We start from the raw sequence: 16,269 nt of genomic DNA, 5'->3' as shown, positions 1-16,269 counted from the left end.
CATGCTGTTATTGTTTTACCTTCTTCTTTAAATAATTTAATCATTTTAAGTGACTCTTTCATGTTTGATTGAAGAATGAATGATATTTGATTCATTTTGTCGTGGATATTATAGTCCTTTTGAATGAAATATTTATTTCCGCAATCTACAAAACGGATTACACGTGATAAATCCTCAATTACTTCAGAACTGTTTTTATACTGATGATTTTCAGCCTTGCGTCTAATATCTGTTATCAAAAACGAGTCATCAAGTTTTATATCAAATGTTATTTTTGGCTTACGTAATAAAGGTAAAACATATTCATCATAATATTCCTTTTGATAAAGTTTTAGAATCTTCACCAAAACAAATGGAGAAGTCATTAAATGTGCATATCTACCACGTTTTTCAAAATTACTTTTTGCATTTTCTGTTAAACTGCAGAAATTATAAACGTTATCGTATGCTTCATTAATTAAATGATTAGGTAACGAATTAATTGCTTGAAACAGTGTGAATAATGTTATTTCTTTTTCTAAATTCATGTTTCCACCGTCATTATGTACTTCAAAATCACAGATGCCATCAACTATGCTCTGGGCAAGTTTATCGTCAATGTTTACATCTTTGTTTTCATTCATGATAGTCTTTATTTCTTCATTCTTCTGTTCAACTCTTACCTTAATATTCAAATCATTTAATATATCGTTTACTGTTCTAGTTAATGTTGAATCATAACTTCCACGAATGAATGAGTATGTTTTGATTGGTTCTGTTGCATTCTTGCGAACTCTTGAATCAGCCATAACCACTAATGAACGCTTTGAATCAGCCATAGAAGTCATTATGTCAATATCATAATCATTGCAGGAATAACATTTATCATTCTGTTCGAGGTTGAATAGAAGAAATTAGTGTTGCAATAAATGTGAAGACCTCCTGATGCGGTTTTAACGATAACATCTTTATCCGAAAGTTTTGATAAAATGTCTTTTCTAACTGTTTCTTTAAGTTCATCATTGTACGATTTATTGATATCAACATCTATAATCGTTAAATTTGAAATTTTATTTACTAATAAAGCTGTACCAGTTTTCCTTCCTCTTCCTCCATCATGTTTGAGAGTTTATGTAAATCAATCTTGTTTTCACCAATTCTTTCGTTGGGGGTTTTTAGTTTCTGCCACAACTAATGAATCAACTAATGAATCAATAACTTTTTCATCAGAAATGATATAGTTGCTGTTGTTGTTTGTTGCCGTCATTTATATAGGAATAAAAAAATAAAAATAATTTTAAAACTAACTTTATTTTTGGGCTACATCAAATTTTCGTAAATGTTGTCTAAATGTCATGTTGTCTCATTTTTTAAAAGAAGTTAAATGACCTGGTAGCACATGGTAACATGGTAGCACCTTCAGTTCTTCAAAAATAATTCATAACTGCCTTCCCCTGCTGTGTTGTCTAAATGTCATGTTGTCTCATTTTTTAAAAGAAGTTAATTAACCTGGTAGCACATGGTAACATGGTAGCACCTTCAGTTCTTCAAAAATAATTCATTAGTTAGAAAAATAACGCTAATTTTATTTTTATATCTTTTTTTATTTTGTATGTAAAGACAGTAATGTCAAACATTGAGTTTGAAACAGTTAGAAAGATAGACAATGACACCAAAGTGGTTAGAATAGGTGATTTAAACGTAAGATACTCAAAGAAATACAACAAATATTCTTTGTCAGACATTATATCTCCATCTGAAAAGAAAACAAACGACTGGGTTAGAAATGCTTCTACTCAGAAAATTTTGACAAGAAATCCTGAGCTCATGATATCAGTAACATTTCATGGAACAAGAGCATATCTTATAGACAAAAGTCTTATACCAATAGTTTTGTTGTGGTTAGACCCAGTTGTTGGATATAACTTCATAACTTATGGTTCATTCGACTCAGAACGTTGCAGTGAAGGCTTACTTTATATCGTTCAGAAACCGAAGGACTTCAATACAAAGAGATATAAGATAGGAAGAACATATAATATAACTCAAAGATATGACAGTACAGTCAATAGAGTCAAGGTTGTGTTCGTTAATGATATGAGAGCTGCAGAAACAGAACTACTTGAAAAGTTTGAGAAAAGGTATGGTGCTCCCATGAAAGGTAAAGAAACGTTTGAAGTAGATGAGATAGATAAAGCTATAAAATTATTTGACGAAGTTGCTGAAAAATACATGTAAAGCGTTTATTTTTGGTCTTTTGTGAAAGTCAGAAAAAATAAAGTTAGTTTTAAAATTATTTTTATTTTGTATGAAATAACAGATATGTCAACAACAGAGAACACAACAACTGCTATCGTTCATGAAGCCATTAATGAAGAATACGAGTACATACAATATAACAAACAACTTCACCTCATTCGTTCGGTCAAAGATGATATGTACCAAATGCTCTATTCTGCAAACCATCAGACATGAAAGACAAGAATTTCCTCATATGATTGCTTCCCTCGGAAAACCGAGAGAAGAGATTCCATTCGAAAATCGCAAGAGGGTAGAAATGAGGTGAAACATTATTTTTGGGTCATTTACACTCATTACGATGAAGTCATGACAAAACATTTCCTATGTTGTTGTCTAAATGTCATGTTGTCTCATTTTTTAAAAGAAGTTAAATGACCTGGTAGCACATGGTAACATGGTAGCACCTTCAGTTCTTCAAAAATAATTCATAACTGCCTTCCCCTGCTGTGTTGTCTAAATGTCATGTTGTCTCATTTTTTAAAAGAAGTTAAATGACCTGGTAGCACATGGTAACATGGTAGCACCTTCAGTTCTTCAAAAATAATTCATAACTGCCTTCCCCTGCTGTGTTGTCTAAATGTCATGTTGTCTCATTTTTTAAAAGAAGTTAATTAACCTGGTAGCACATGGTAACATGGTAGCACCTTCAGTTCTTCAAAAATAATTCATAACTGCCTTCCCCTGCTGTGTTGTCTAAATGTCATGTTGTCTCATTTTTTAAAAGAAGTTAATTAACCTGGTAGCACATGGTAACATGGTAGCACCTTCAGTTCTTCAAAAATAATTCATTATTGAATAACCTGTAAACATTAACGATAAAATAACTGATAACAAATTTTTATTTTTATCATAAATGGATACCCCACAAGCTCAAAATTTACCACGAATCATAACAAGGGAGGAAATGATAAAAATGATGCAAGAACATGTTAAAAATAACAAACCACTAAAATTGAGAAAATGTGGTTATGCAGTAATGATGGAAAGAGAGATGTTGTCGAAGAGGAATAAAAATTAAATTTGGATAGAGTTTAAAAATTCATCTTTATTAAATTCATCTCTTCCAACCAATTTATTTATTCTATTAAATTCTTTTATTTTTGCTTCACTCAGTTTAAGGATTGAACGGTAAGTTTCTAATTTTTCGATTATTTCTTTATCGTTTTCAACCCCACCGCATTGTGGCTTCTTTTTGTAATAGCATATTTTTGATTTAATTCTGTTTAGTTTCTTTTTATATTCATCGTCTGGACTCTTGGCTGCTTCGTTGTCACTCATTTCTTACGAAATAAAAAAAATTAAATATTATTTAAATATAATGGAGTAATAAAATAAATCGGAATTTCTATTAATTTATTGTCAACTTCAACTAATACATTACCGTTAATATATCTAACAAATTCAGCTATTGTGTCAAATCTTCGTCTTCTTTTTGTCATTGATTTATCAGTTTTTCCATAATCGAGATGAATCAAAACTTTATCCCCTTGTTTAAAATTCATGAGCCCCGAATTAATTTGTTCACGTTTAACATCATTCAACCTTTCCATTTGCTTTCTAATATATTCCCATTCTTTTGAAATATCATTTTTCATTTCCACTGGTTTCATGTTTATAGTTCTATGCCATGTATTATTGTAATAATATACTAACTGTTGTATGATGGAGTCATGATTTCCATCCCAGTATATCTGACCGTTAACCCCTAACGCATCTCTAAGAGTTCTCATTACCGCATCAACTATTTTATTATGAAACGTATATGGAGAGGATGAGAAGAAAAAATTAATTTGTGGGAAATAATGAGTCATAGCTGCCTGAAATCCTTTATCACCATCACCCCTTATATTATCTACTCTTTCATGATCTAGTAAGTATTGAATAGCTCTTCTTGTTTCCTGTTCTGTTTTCCCTTTCACCGGAATGCAATATAAATATCTAGTGTTAATGTTAATGGCAAATAAATAAGTAACGTTTCCTTTTGAATATTCCAGATGATCAATTTCGTATGAATATGGATATGGAGCAAATGAAGGTCGACTAAATTTTTCCTTTAATGGTTGAATTTTCGGGTCAATTGGTTTATTTAATATCTTGAAATCCTTTTTAAAATCTTTTTGCTTCTTAAATGTTTGAAATGGATATAATAAAGTGAATGATGAGGGATTAACTGAAGGAGGAGGCGGTACCGTCGTTGGAGGTTTTGGTGTTGCAGGTGGTTTAATTTTATCTGCTTTGATTTTGGATTTCATTCCTTCCTTCATTAATTCTGGATGTATTCTATTCATTTGTTTTAAATATGCTGTATATAAAGGTTTGATATACTTTCCCGCTTCGAGTTTATGTTGAAGGATGAATTCCAAAAGTTGATCTTCATTTAAAAGTCGGGCTGAATATGGTTTAACTAATGAATCATAAATTAAAGCTTGTGCATCATTTATGGTCTGAAGGACCTGGGTGTTTTGTTCCTTTTGTTTTTGTTCCTTTGGCTTTGGTTTTTGTGGCTCAGGATTATATAAATTATATAATTCATCAATATCTTCTTCTGTTAATACTTTATTTTTGAAATCTTTCAATTGTTTAAGTTGTGATTTAGTTTTTCCCTTTATATATTCATTATTTTTAATTTTGTCTTTAATTTTAGAAATTATTTTATCATGATATTTCAAAATTTCATTTTTATAATATGGATAATAATAATCCATATCATCACCCGTTATATTGTTATCATATTTTTGGAGATATGCTTTTAAATCATAATAATTAAGAAAATTTTGATTAAATACTAAATCATCAATTAAATTTTTTAAATGTACGTTATCCATTTATATAAAAATAAAATCAATGTTTTAAGGGTGCCCACCTCTTTGATCAAGAATCAAAACCATCATTAACGGTTCCTTTTGTCTCTTCTGTGGTATTTTATTAAATAAATGGCATACAACATCCATTTTCACAACATACAGCCTTAGTGTGTGCTCCTGTTAATGCAGTCTTACCAATTGTTAAGCGAGTCATTGACCCATTTTTAAGTTGTAAATTAATATTCTGACCATCAAATATCAATTTATCATTTATTATATCCAAATAATTTTTAGGTGTTAATTGTTTATTTTGTCGTAAACTAACACCTTTCATTTTTTGTGCAATCTTTTTAAAATCACTTCCATCAATTGAACCATTGAATGATGTATAACACTTAGGACATAAAGCAACCATGTTATCACCTTGTTTCTCAATTGCTAAACCCAATAATTTTTTCTCATGTGCTTTTTCTTCAGCTTTATTCTTTAATTTAGGTTTAAATTTCTCATCAAAACAGAAGAAATCAAATGGTGCGAATTTGAAAATGTTTTTATCATAAAATTGTTTATCAGTAACAATTGCTTGAAATGCTTGAGTGTTAGGAAGACTTGGATCGCCAGCGATTGCCCAATAAGATGAATCAGTATCACCTTCAATGAAATGAAAACGATTAACATCCATGCATTTATACATAAAATCATAAATGAAAACCAAATACCAGTATTTAGCATTATCTAAAGTGAAGAATGCCTCTTGTAAACATGTATCACATCTATAAAATCTATCTTTAAGCATCAGTTGATATGTATCTCACCTATTTCTCTTATGTTTTTAAACTTATTTGACATACATGCAACGCGTGACTTCTGTGCATTCATTATTTTAGTCTTTGCGTAATTTTGTGTATTCATTGCATCGTAACCATATGATCCATTAAGTGAAATCTTGCAAAATAAACTTTTTCCTTTATTTCCTTCTAATTCAGCCTTTTGTCTTTCGTTCATGAAATTTGTTCGCAAATTCATTAAAACAAGTGTTTTTCGTAAATGTTAAAATTGATTGAATATCATCGATGATAAAATGAAATCTGTCTATTAGAACCAAGATAATAAAAGAAAATGGTTGATATTGGTTGTGTGTTGATGCTAACTGAGTTAATTTCCTCTGTTTCTGGTCAACTGGTAGATTGTTTGATTTCATGTAATTATACATAAAACTGCCAATTGTTTTTTCATCTGTGATAATATCTAAGTTTCTTATTATCGGTAAAAAGTTTATGTAATCATTAATGTATTTTTCATCAATGTGACCCTTTACTTCAGCCACGAATAAAGTATTTTTCTTTCTAATAATTCCCAGTGCTTTTGCTTTCTTTGTTGCTGTATCACAAATGATAACACCATTCAATCTTCCCGGCATATACATTTTATGGTCAGTATATTGAATGAAATCATGAGGATTAGATGAAAATGATGAAGGATATAATGAATTAAATCAACACCAACGAAATGAGTCATAATGTTGGTGGTGTCCTCATTTGATACAGTTTTAGTTTCTGGATTATATGAAAGTTTATTAATGTGCGTGATTCCTTTAAGATTAACACGATGTTGAACATTTGATAGACCACCAGTAATTCCATTACGGAGAATGTGATAAGCTTCAACTGAATCTAAAGTCATTGGTAAATTATTTTTTAATGCATAATTTCTTAAATTGATTCTTAAACGTTGAACATCTTCATCTTTATTTGATTTTACGACATTGCAATAACAACACATTAACTGACAATTTTCTTTGGTATGTGGTTTTTCATTATCTATTCTATCCAATGTTGGTTTATTTGCATATGTAAACGCTTTACCACACATTTTGCATTTAGATGAAAGGATTAAATCGTGATAGTATTGATAGTCATCCATTGAAACATTGTTTTTAGTATCCCTTTCTGCTTTTTCATCTTGTTTCTTATATGATTCAATTTTTATATTTCCAATACTTTTTTGTTAATTCAAAACTTGATTCCACATTTTCTTCTTCTGGATATGTTTCGTTAGGATTGAAGTTCTTATATGCTAACGCGTAACGAATCATTGATGCATTCGATGATAAAGAAAGATTATGAAAGCATGTCAATTTTATAAACAAATGTTTCTTCGATAATTTTATCAATTGGGTCAATCATAATTTCAACGTCTTTATTGCAATAATGAATAAAATATTCTAATCTATTCTCAAAATTTTTAGCATCATTGAGATATATTTGATAATCTGAATCGGATATTGTTTCTTGGTTAATGCTGAATAAAATGAATCTTGAGTGAATGGTTCCTTTTTATATAATTCATTCTTCGTAATTCTCCCATGTGATGAATTGATAAGGGAAAAAGGATTTTAACACGTGATTTATTGTTTCGAAATCTTGAGTGAATTGGTCTAATGTTCCACCCGCTATATAATTTCTGATGTCAATAAATCTCAATTCATATGGACGTTTGTTTTCTTTACAATGATTTGCTTAAATTGTGAAGAAGAACCCAGCATTGATTTTATCTTCCATTTTGCAGTATTTAAATCACGAAGAATTAAATTTAAATCAAACTTTCCCGAATTAAAACAATGATATTCACTTTATTAAATTCTTCATCTAAAGCTTCTTTAATGCTTCCTTCTGTTTTCTCATTTAATGTATGAGACAAAGTCCCCGCCGTTTGGTCCGTTTGCGACTTCATTAATTCTTCATATTGTTCAATATTTGATTAGCAACTAATGAACAGGTTGAAAATAAAAACTCAATCCAATCAGAATAAAAGAATCACTCGAAGTTAAGCAAAAAATTCCTCGTATATGTTTTATCGTTTAATTTAACCGTTGATGATACCATGAATGGTTTTAAGTAAGCGTTCAAAAGTTGCACATTCAGAAAGTTGAAGTTCTTTCTTTAGTCTCTAATGTTTCGAAGTCAAAAGTAATATAATATCTTGTTGGTTTATTAATATTCCTGCAAATTATGTGCTAATAAGCCATTGATATCTTCTGTTTCGTGATATGTGGTGCATATGGTTGTTGTGTGTTTTGCAATTGAACGTCTTGAATTAATCTTCCATTATTTTCTTTACATTTCTCACAATGCTTTAAAAATCTTCTTTGGTTTTTCCTTTCTGGATCATCACGGATAGAATAAACTTCTTCTTTACAATATGGACAAACTCTATAGCCGGTGAGTGCTTCAACGTCTGTTATTCTGTCAGCGTGAAGTTTTCCACATGGACTCTGTGTTAATAAAATATTTACTGTTTCAAATTCTGGATCTATCATTATTGAATCCACTAATGGAAAGTCTACCTTGTTAATGTCTACGTCTTCTGGTTGAGGGTCACAATAATAAAAATCAATATTAACGTTTAACATTCTTGCTAACCTCTCACTTTCTGATGAAATGTCAAATCCTTCATATGCATCTATGGCTTCATTTAAATAACTTCTACGAGTTTTAGGATTAACACCATCAGGAATGTTATAGAAGCGTTTAAATAACCTTCTACCTTCGGCTCTTATTTGATTATCATTCATTTTAGCTGTTCCATTTTTGTTCATTTATGTAAGAATAAAAATTAAAAAATAAATAAAAATAAAGTTTATTTTTTTAAAGTCCGAGACTCAGAGAGTCCAGGGCTAAAGTCCATAAAATGAATTAAGAACACATAAATTTTTATCATCTGCGACGTGACGAATACATTTTAATTTACTCAAGAATGCGTACCCTGATACATTAAATCTAATTCCTGTCTTATTTAATTTCACAACTTTGAAAAGGAATGTATGAATAGCTATAAAATGATGAGAAGATGTTTTATGGGTTGCTTCCATTTTTTCTGAAATAAATGAATAAATATAATGTTTATAAGTTTTCATATCTTTTATGTTCTTAATAACGAATGGTATAGACCTTTCCACTTCGTCTTCCTTCGGTGCTGTTCTTTCATATGAAACATTATTGGTATCTTCAATAATGAAACCACAATCACATAAAATTTTATATGTACCAATTGTTTCTTTTGATATTTTATCTAACAAATCAAAAACTTTATCAACACCTGTACATTTATTTAAATAATAATTTGTGTAAATATCATGGTCTTCTTTCTTAATCGTATTTGTTGCATATGTTACATTTTTCAGTGCTTTTTTGAATTTTTCAGAATCAAGAGGAGGTGAAAGTAATATACATGGATAATCTCCATCGTCAATAAATTGTAACTTATGTTTATGAATAAATTTTGTGCCTTCTTCTGAAAGTGTTTCGTCAATATCACCATCTAATAAATTTTTAGTAGATTCCAAAAAGTAATTTTTATATCTTTCTTCATGAGATTTCTGAACTGCTGATTCTGAAGCTGGGATATTCATTAAACCCTCTACTTCATTTTCAGCATTTCTCAATTCCTTAATTTTTTCATCTATTTCATTTCTTAATTGTTCCAATTTCTCAATCTCATCGTTATAATATTCATCTTGTTTAATTTTTTCTTCAAAATATTCAGGAGGTGTTTCAAGGCTCTCTGAGCCCAGGTCCTCTGGACCATAAAGAGGAATATTCTCCTGTTTTTCAACTTTTTTGGGATATAAATATCTCATTATAGCCTTTTTAGTAATTGGTCCGTTATATTTAAATTCATTCAACAATCTGGAAAACTCTTTCACATTCTGCATATATGTTGGATAAGAACCGTCTCCAAAATTTTCTAAAATATTTTCTAATTCTGAATTAGTGAACTTTAAAGATTTCAATGAATTAGTTGTTATACTCATTTATTATAAAATAAAAAATAAAAAAAATAAATGAAACAGAGGAGGAAGAAATAAATGAAAGTGTAAATGTTCAACAAAAAATAAACGTTGTTAAACCAATTACTGAAATAAAAATTTTTTCATCTGTTGAAGAATTTAATGACTATTATGCTAATAATAAAAAATTATTTGAAGAATTGACAACATGTAAATTGAATAAAATGTTTAAAGTTGATGGATTCAAAATTTCAAAAATAAAGGGGGTGGTTAGTTTGAAATCTATTCCTCAATCAAGAATCACCTCATTAATGAAAATAGATGATTTAACAAAAAGAATAGAAGAGATTGAAGAAAGAATGAATCAAATAATTGATTTCATAAATTCAAATAATCATTAGTTTCAATTTCTTTTTACTCGTTTATGAGGTCTTTGATTATGACTCCGTTGATTCCATTCAGGATTTAAACAATGTTAATTTTTTTTATTTCATCATGTTTGGGCTGAGTGTAAATGTCTTACGTTTACAAAATTTTTTAAATCTTGATTTATTCAAAAACGTAAGAATAAAAACCGTAAGAATCATACATTTTTTACTTCATATGTTAAAAAAAATGATACAAAATCATTCAATATTGTATGAATTCTTACGTTTACAAAAAAAGTCACACAACCCGTCATATACTACTACTTATAATGTAAATTGTTTCAAGGTAGCTTTTTCAAAGGAATCATATATTTTTTGACTCAATTTCACAGATTTAAAACATCCGTTTATTCATAAACTTCAATTTCGAAATAGAAAAAAAAATCTTATTTATCGTACTATTGGCTAGGTTATTTTCTTCAATAGGTCATATTGAAGATGATCTCTCTGATACATTCATTTTTCTTGAAAGTTTGATGAATGATTTTGACAACACTCCCGAAAAATCATCAAACTTGAAAGAAACACGAATTGATATTTCCATTCCAAGCATTTCAACAATTGATTTCAATTCTAAAGCTTTGCCACCAATTCGAAGTCAAGGAGAACTCGAAAGAATTGTAAATAACATCAAGCTCCAAGAACAAGAAAAGCGTAAGAAACTAAAATCTCAAATCGATTTAGAGCGAAAAACATTAAATAATGAAATGTCTGTTTTAATTAACAAAATAGCGTCAATGCAGCAGCTTATTGATAAGGTTAACATTGAGAAATCTGATTTAATACAAAATATGATTGATATTAAGAAGTCTTGCAGTGAAAAAGAAATTATTATTAACGAATTAAAGCATAAGATGGATTCTAATGAACAAATCGTCAAAATTAAGACAGAATATGAGAAAGAAAATACAAATCTCAGGCAAAAAATAATCAAACTCAAACAAAAAAATGAAAATTTGGAAAATACTACAGAAATATCGAAAAAGCTACAAATTGATACTCAACTAGAGAATGAATCACTTAAAAATGCGAATTTACAACTCCAAACAGAAAATGAACAAATACATAAAGAAAAAAACGAAATTTTACAAAAAAACGAACGACTTCAATCAGTAATGAAGCTAGTAACAGAAGAAATCCATGGATTAGAGAGCGAATGCCAAAATAAAGAGAAATTAATTCAAAATTTTCTCAATAAAATTTCAAATTTTGAGGAAGAAAAGAAATTGATATTTTCGAAGTATTCAGATGTAATAATCCAATATAAAAGTTACAATTCAGATCATGAAAACGTTATTAAAGAAAATGAAAACTTAAAATCAGAAATTTCAAATTTGAAAGAAGAAATTCGCAAAAAAGGAATTGAATTTGCTAATAACGTTGATAAATATCAAGTTCTATCACGGAATTACGACGATTTAAGGAACGAAAAACAATTATATTTTGAAAATAATAATAAATTGAAACAAGAGCTAGAAAAGCTGACAATTAATTACTCATCATTGAACAAGCAGTTTAGTGATCTAAAAATTGAAAATTCATCTTTATTTACTTCATTTTCAAATTCAACAGAAAAAATTAAAAGTTTGGAGCTTGAAAATAAAATGCTTACATCAACTCAAGAGAGTTTGAAGTCCCAGATAGATAAAAGCAACAAAGAGAAAGAAATTCTTGAAAAATCTTTGAATAATTTCAAAATTCAATCAGAAAATCTAAAATCAGAGCGTGACAAATTCAAACAACAGATAGATAATGAACTTAATGTCCAAATAGCTAAAAACAAGCAGCAAATTGAAGAATTAAATAATAAAATTATTTCTTATGAAAAGGAATTGAATTTCAAAGAAGAATCAAATAAAGAATTGAATACAAAACTTGTAAATTCATCAAATAAAGAAAAAGAATTGAATCAGCAAATATCTTCTTTAAATCAAAGGATAAATGAACTAAATACCTCTAATAACCAGCTGCAAGCATCTGTTAATGCTATAATTAGTGATAATTCGTCATTAAACTTGAAACTTACTGAGAAATCCAATAAATTTAATCAAATTTCTCAAGAATTGGAAGAAGAGAAGTCAAAATCGAAAGAATTGGAAAAATTTAATGAAGAATTAAAGGTGCAACTCGCTGAAATCAAAGGAGAGAAAGACAAATTAGAAAATATTGAAAAAGAAAACGAAGAACTTCATAATTTGTGTGAAAAGTCTAATAAGGAAAGAGAACAAATGCAAAGTTCTATTGCAGAATTAAAGAATCAAAACGAAATTTACAATTCTGATTTGATCTCTAAAGAAAAAGAATTTGAATCAACCAAAGCTGATCTCAAAAAGCTACAATTTGAGAATTTGAACTTAATTACGCAAATTTCTGAAATGAAATCAGAAAATTCAAAAATTATTACTGAAAATAATAATAAAATCAATTCAATTTTAACTGAAAATGTTCAACTAAAACAGGAAATTGATTCTGAATCTGCCAAATATCAAGAGAACCTTCTTACAATCCAAAATGAAAATGATGATCTAAAGAAAGAAAATTCAATATTGAAATCCCAATCAAAAGCAATTAATTTGGATAACCAAAAGAAATCAAGTGAAATTAAACAAATGAATGAAGAAATTTTAATTATTAAACAAGAAAATGATAAATTAAAGCTTCAAAACGAAGATTTCAAGCAGAAAATTGATAAGCTAAACTCTGTCCAGCAGGAAAATGATAAAATAAAGCAAGATTTCTGTAATTTTATTGGATATCAAAAAGAAAATGAAAAGTTGAAGCATGATATTGATGAATTGAAGAATATTAGGAGCGAAAATCAGAGAATTAAGCAAGAAAACATGAAATTAATAAATGATTGCAAATTATCCAAAGAAGAGGCCAACAAGCTGAATATATCAATTGAAGAGTTGAATGAAAAACTGAAATCTCTGTCAAATTCCAATGAAAATCTAAAATTGGAAAATCAAACATTAAATGAAAGGATTTTAAAGCTACAAGAAGATAATAGTGATATGTTGCAGTCCCAAAAGAGCAATAGTTCTCAAGAGATCGAAAAATATAAATCAGAAATTGAAAATCTAAAATCTCAATTAGAAAAACTTAAAAATGAAACACAAAGTTCAGACATAAGTAACAAATTGAATTCCTCTGAACAAGACAAGAAAATTTTGAAAACCGAAATTGATAAACTCAATGAAGAGAAAAGAACAATGCTACAACAAATTGAATCTCTTAAAAATGACAACTATTGGTATTCTAAATGGGTTATTGATGCTGAAAAGCAAATTTCGGAACAAAAAGAAAAATTAGAAAAATTACAGAAAGAAAATATTGATTTGAAGATTAAATTCGATACATCTAAGTCAGAACAGAATCAATTGAATGAATTAAAAGAAACACTTGAAGAAAGAGAAAATCAAAATGAATTTCTCAGAAAACAATTAAAATCTTTGCAAGAAAAGCTCAAAGATGATGATTCTGTAGCTAAGATCACCGAAGAGAAGCGAAAAATAGAGAAAGAAAACAAGATTCTTAAGAAATTAGTCAAAAAACAAAGTGAATCTCTTGAAGATGATTCCAGGATCAAGGTTTTACAAGCAGTTATAGAATCATCTACCAACGAACTCAAGAGATTGTTCAAAGCTGTTCTTAAAAGTTCATCTCTTTATGATTCAGATAAATTGTCATTTGCAAAGAAAAGTTTGAAGAACGTTTTACCTCTGAACGACCAGTTGAAGATTGTAGCGGATTTCTTTGAGGAATCCGCACTCACAAATGTTACTTCCAGTACTCTAAATATAACTGAGAGTAATGCTTTCTCATTTTTGGAGAAATTAGCTTTATAAATAAACTGTTTTGTATAAATATGTGGATATTTAATATCTTATCTGTTTCATATATAAATTAGTAGCAAAGACCCCCTTTTGTCTAAATCTTTATCAATCCACTCAAAATAATTTGGAATAATCCTGAATAAAAATAATCTCTTTCTCTTATCATACATATCATTTTCATAAGCATATTTTTTGTAAGTTTAATAAGATATTGCTTAGAATGATCAGTCTATTTGTCTTAAATATTGTGAACATATTTAAATAGCTTTGAGGCTACAAAATTTGTCGAAGTTGCGTCCTAAAAAAACATTTCAACTCTTAGCAATTAATGATCTATTAACTTTTAATGCCTATATAAGAAAAATTTGCATGATCTTGTCTAATGTAGCAGACATGTATTGATATCATATGTGTTTCTATTGTTAATGATCATAAATGATGTTCAATTAGAAATATGTCATGAATTTCAAAAAGATTTCCTTGTCTTATGAGTTCAGAATAAATTAATTTTTGATTTGTATGTATTTTTATCATGTGATCAAACTCAAACTGAATATTTAAATTGAATTTTTGATATTATAATTTTGTAATTAATAAAAAATTGGAAAACAATAAAAAATTATGATAGTACACAACAATGTTTAATTATTCACAACTTCCCAGTCGTCTTCTACGTGGGTTGTTTTTACAGGGTCAATTTTATCAACAATTTGAATTGGACATTCTCCAGACGCGCTTAATAGCATTGGCAGCTCTTCAGCATCCTGCATACTTGTAATGTAGAATCCCACAAGCATAGATGAGCTTAATTGCGAAGATTGCATCTTTTTTAATTGCGCTTTGAACAGTAAATTCATATTATCGAGTTTCGTAACAGAATCGTAAACTTCATGTGGATCAAAATATAACAAATTCTCTTTTTGATGGCCAACTAAATAATACGCTTTTCCCTGTTGGCCTCCGACAACACCAACTGATTGGTATATCAGTGATAATGTAAGTCTGAGGAATGGTAAGTATTTTAGGTCAAAATCTTTGTATCCAAGCATCAAAGTAAAGAGAAGCAAAACTGGATGGCCGTAACTGAGGGCCTCACGAAGTGACTCACGTGATAAACACCCATTTTCTGCAATAACAACATGAATTCCGAAAAATGATAATAAATCTTTGAAAACTGGAGCGAGCATTGAAGGTTTAACCCATTCTCCTGCTTTGACTCCGAATGTTTCTAACTCTCTGCATATACAATGGATTCCAAATGGCGCTTGTGGGTGATCAAAAAACAATTCAAATTTTGAACCATTTGGAAATATATTTTTGATTTTATCTCCGTATAATTGATATAATTTCGACACAAATTGCATAAGTAATCCTTGACCAGATCTAATGCAACATCCCCAATTTTTATCTGTGGTATAACCACCTGCTAATGGTGAAAATCCTTTATGATATGTGAATCTTGGGATTGTATCTACTACTTTCTTTAGTTTTTCTGTATCAGATTGTATGATGGTGGTTCCCAAAATCACAGTCATTCATAAAATTTGATTCTATTTACATTCAATTAACGTTTCAAAGATTTATAATACGAAATTGAGAGGACCTGTCACTTTTTTGAAAAAAAATGATATAAAAAAGAGGTAATTTTTTATTAATCATAATGTAAAATGGAGCTAGAACAAGAATAAAAGGATGTGGAACCTAAATTTCCACATTTGCAGTGAGGCTGTAAAGATAATCTCTGATTGGATAATCAGATCGGAACTGAAATCATCATTCGCTGACTGGATTAAGGAAGGATCTATGCAGCAACAAGGAGCTTAAACTTTTTGGTAGATCTATAGGGTGTAGAGTTTGGTGCTGCCTAATGGAGCATTAAAAAAATAAACCTTTGAAAAATCAAATAACCGTCATTGATAAATTGCATAAAGACTTATTTTTAGGATAAATAAAAAATTACCTCATTTTTATTCATTTTTTTTCAAAAAAGTGACTTGACCCTCTTCAATTCGTGTTATTTAAATCTTTGAACTTATAATTGAAGGTAGAATAGAATTCAAAATTTATTATACGAAATTGAGACTTCGTCTCAATTTCGTATAATAAATTTATGATTTTCTGTCAAAAAAAAT

At 28.9% G+C, this 16,269-nt stretch overlaps 8 protein-coding genes and 2 pseudogenes across 10 annotated transcripts, besides 1 other annotated feature; 2 read left to right on the top strand and 8 right to left on the bottom strand.

Moving 5' to 3' along the window:
- Positions 1-9,929: part of a mobile genetic element that runs on past the window's edge.
- On the bottom strand, positions 3,295-3,558 carry TVAGG3_0280110 (uncharacterized protein; the record flags this gene model as incomplete). Its single annotated transcript, XM_051228824.1, has 1 exon — positions 3,295-3,558. The coding sequence occupies one exon, from the start codon at positions 3,556-3,558 to the stop codon at positions 3,295-3,297; it is 264 nt and encodes an 87-aa protein (XP_051098554.1).
- TVAGG3_0280100 (uncharacterized protein) lies at positions 3,579-4,010 on the bottom strand (the record flags this gene model as incomplete). The annotated part of the gene is made up of 1 exon (XM_051228823.1): positions 3,579-4,010. The coding sequence occupies one exon, from the start codon at positions 4,008-4,010 to the stop codon at positions 3,579-3,581; it is 432 nt and encodes a 143-aa protein (XP_051098553.1).
- TVAGG3_0280090 (uncharacterized protein) lies at positions 4,367-5,105 on the bottom strand (the record flags this gene model as incomplete). The annotated part of the gene is made up of 1 exon (XM_051228822.1): positions 4,367-5,105. A coding segment is annotated over one exon (739 nt), but the record flags the coding sequence as incomplete, so codon positions are not given.
- Positions 5,206-5,499, bottom strand: TVAGG3_0280080 (uncharacterized protein; the record flags this gene model as incomplete). The annotated part of the gene is made up of 1 exon (XM_051228821.1): positions 5,206-5,499. One exon carries the CDS (start codon positions 5,497-5,499, stop codon positions 5,206-5,208), a length of 294 nt encoding a protein of 97 aa, XP_051098551.1.
- TVAGG3_0280070 lies at positions 6,206-6,956 on the bottom strand (annotated as a pseudogene). Its single transcript has one exon. A coding segment is annotated over exon 1 (751 nt).
- TVAGG3_0280060 lies at positions 7,399-8,403 on the bottom strand (annotated as a pseudogene). Its single transcript has one exon. A coding segment is annotated over exon 1 (1,005 nt).
- Positions 9,469-9,897, bottom strand: TVAGG3_0280050 (uncharacterized protein; the record flags this gene model as incomplete). Its single annotated transcript, XM_051228820.1, has 1 exon — positions 9,469-9,897. A coding segment is annotated over one exon (429 nt), but the record flags the coding sequence as incomplete, so codon positions are not given.
- Positions 9,930-10,777: 848 nt separating the features above from the next.
- TVAGG3_0280030 (uncharacterized protein) lies at positions 10,778-11,893 on the top strand (the record flags this gene model as incomplete). The annotated part of the gene is made up of 1 exon (XM_001301009.2): positions 10,778-11,893. A coding segment is annotated over one exon (1,116 nt), but the record flags the coding sequence as incomplete, so codon positions are not given.
- Positions 11,894-12,910: 1,017 nt separating this feature from the next.
- TVAGG3_0280020 (uncharacterized protein) lies at positions 12,911-14,149 on the top strand (the record flags this gene model as incomplete). Its single annotated transcript, XM_001301010.1, has 1 exon — positions 12,911-14,149. The coding sequence occupies one exon, from the start codon at positions 12,911-12,913 to the stop codon at positions 14,147-14,149; it is 1,239 nt and encodes a 412-aa protein (XP_001301011.1).
- Positions 14,150-14,756: 607 nt separating this feature from the next.
- Positions 14,757-16,097, bottom strand: TVAGG3_0280010 (protein delipidation; the record flags this gene model as incomplete). Its single annotated transcript, XM_001301011.1, has 1 exon — positions 14,779-15,672. The coding sequence occupies one exon, from the start codon at positions 15,670-15,672 to the stop codon at positions 14,779-14,781; it is 894 nt and encodes a 297-aa protein (XP_001301012.1).
- Positions 16,098-16,269: the final 172 nt, after the last annotated feature.

The sequence above is a fragment of the Trichomonas vaginalis genome, chromosome V, assembly GCF_026262505.1.
Source record: "Trichomonas vaginalis G3 chromosome V, whole genome shotgun sequence".
Lineage (NCBI taxonomy): Eukaryota > Parabasalia > Trichomonadida > Trichomonadidae > Trichomonas > Trichomonas vaginalis.
Note: the sequence above shows the minus strand (reverse complement) of the source record. Positions and strands in the feature narration are given on the sequence as shown.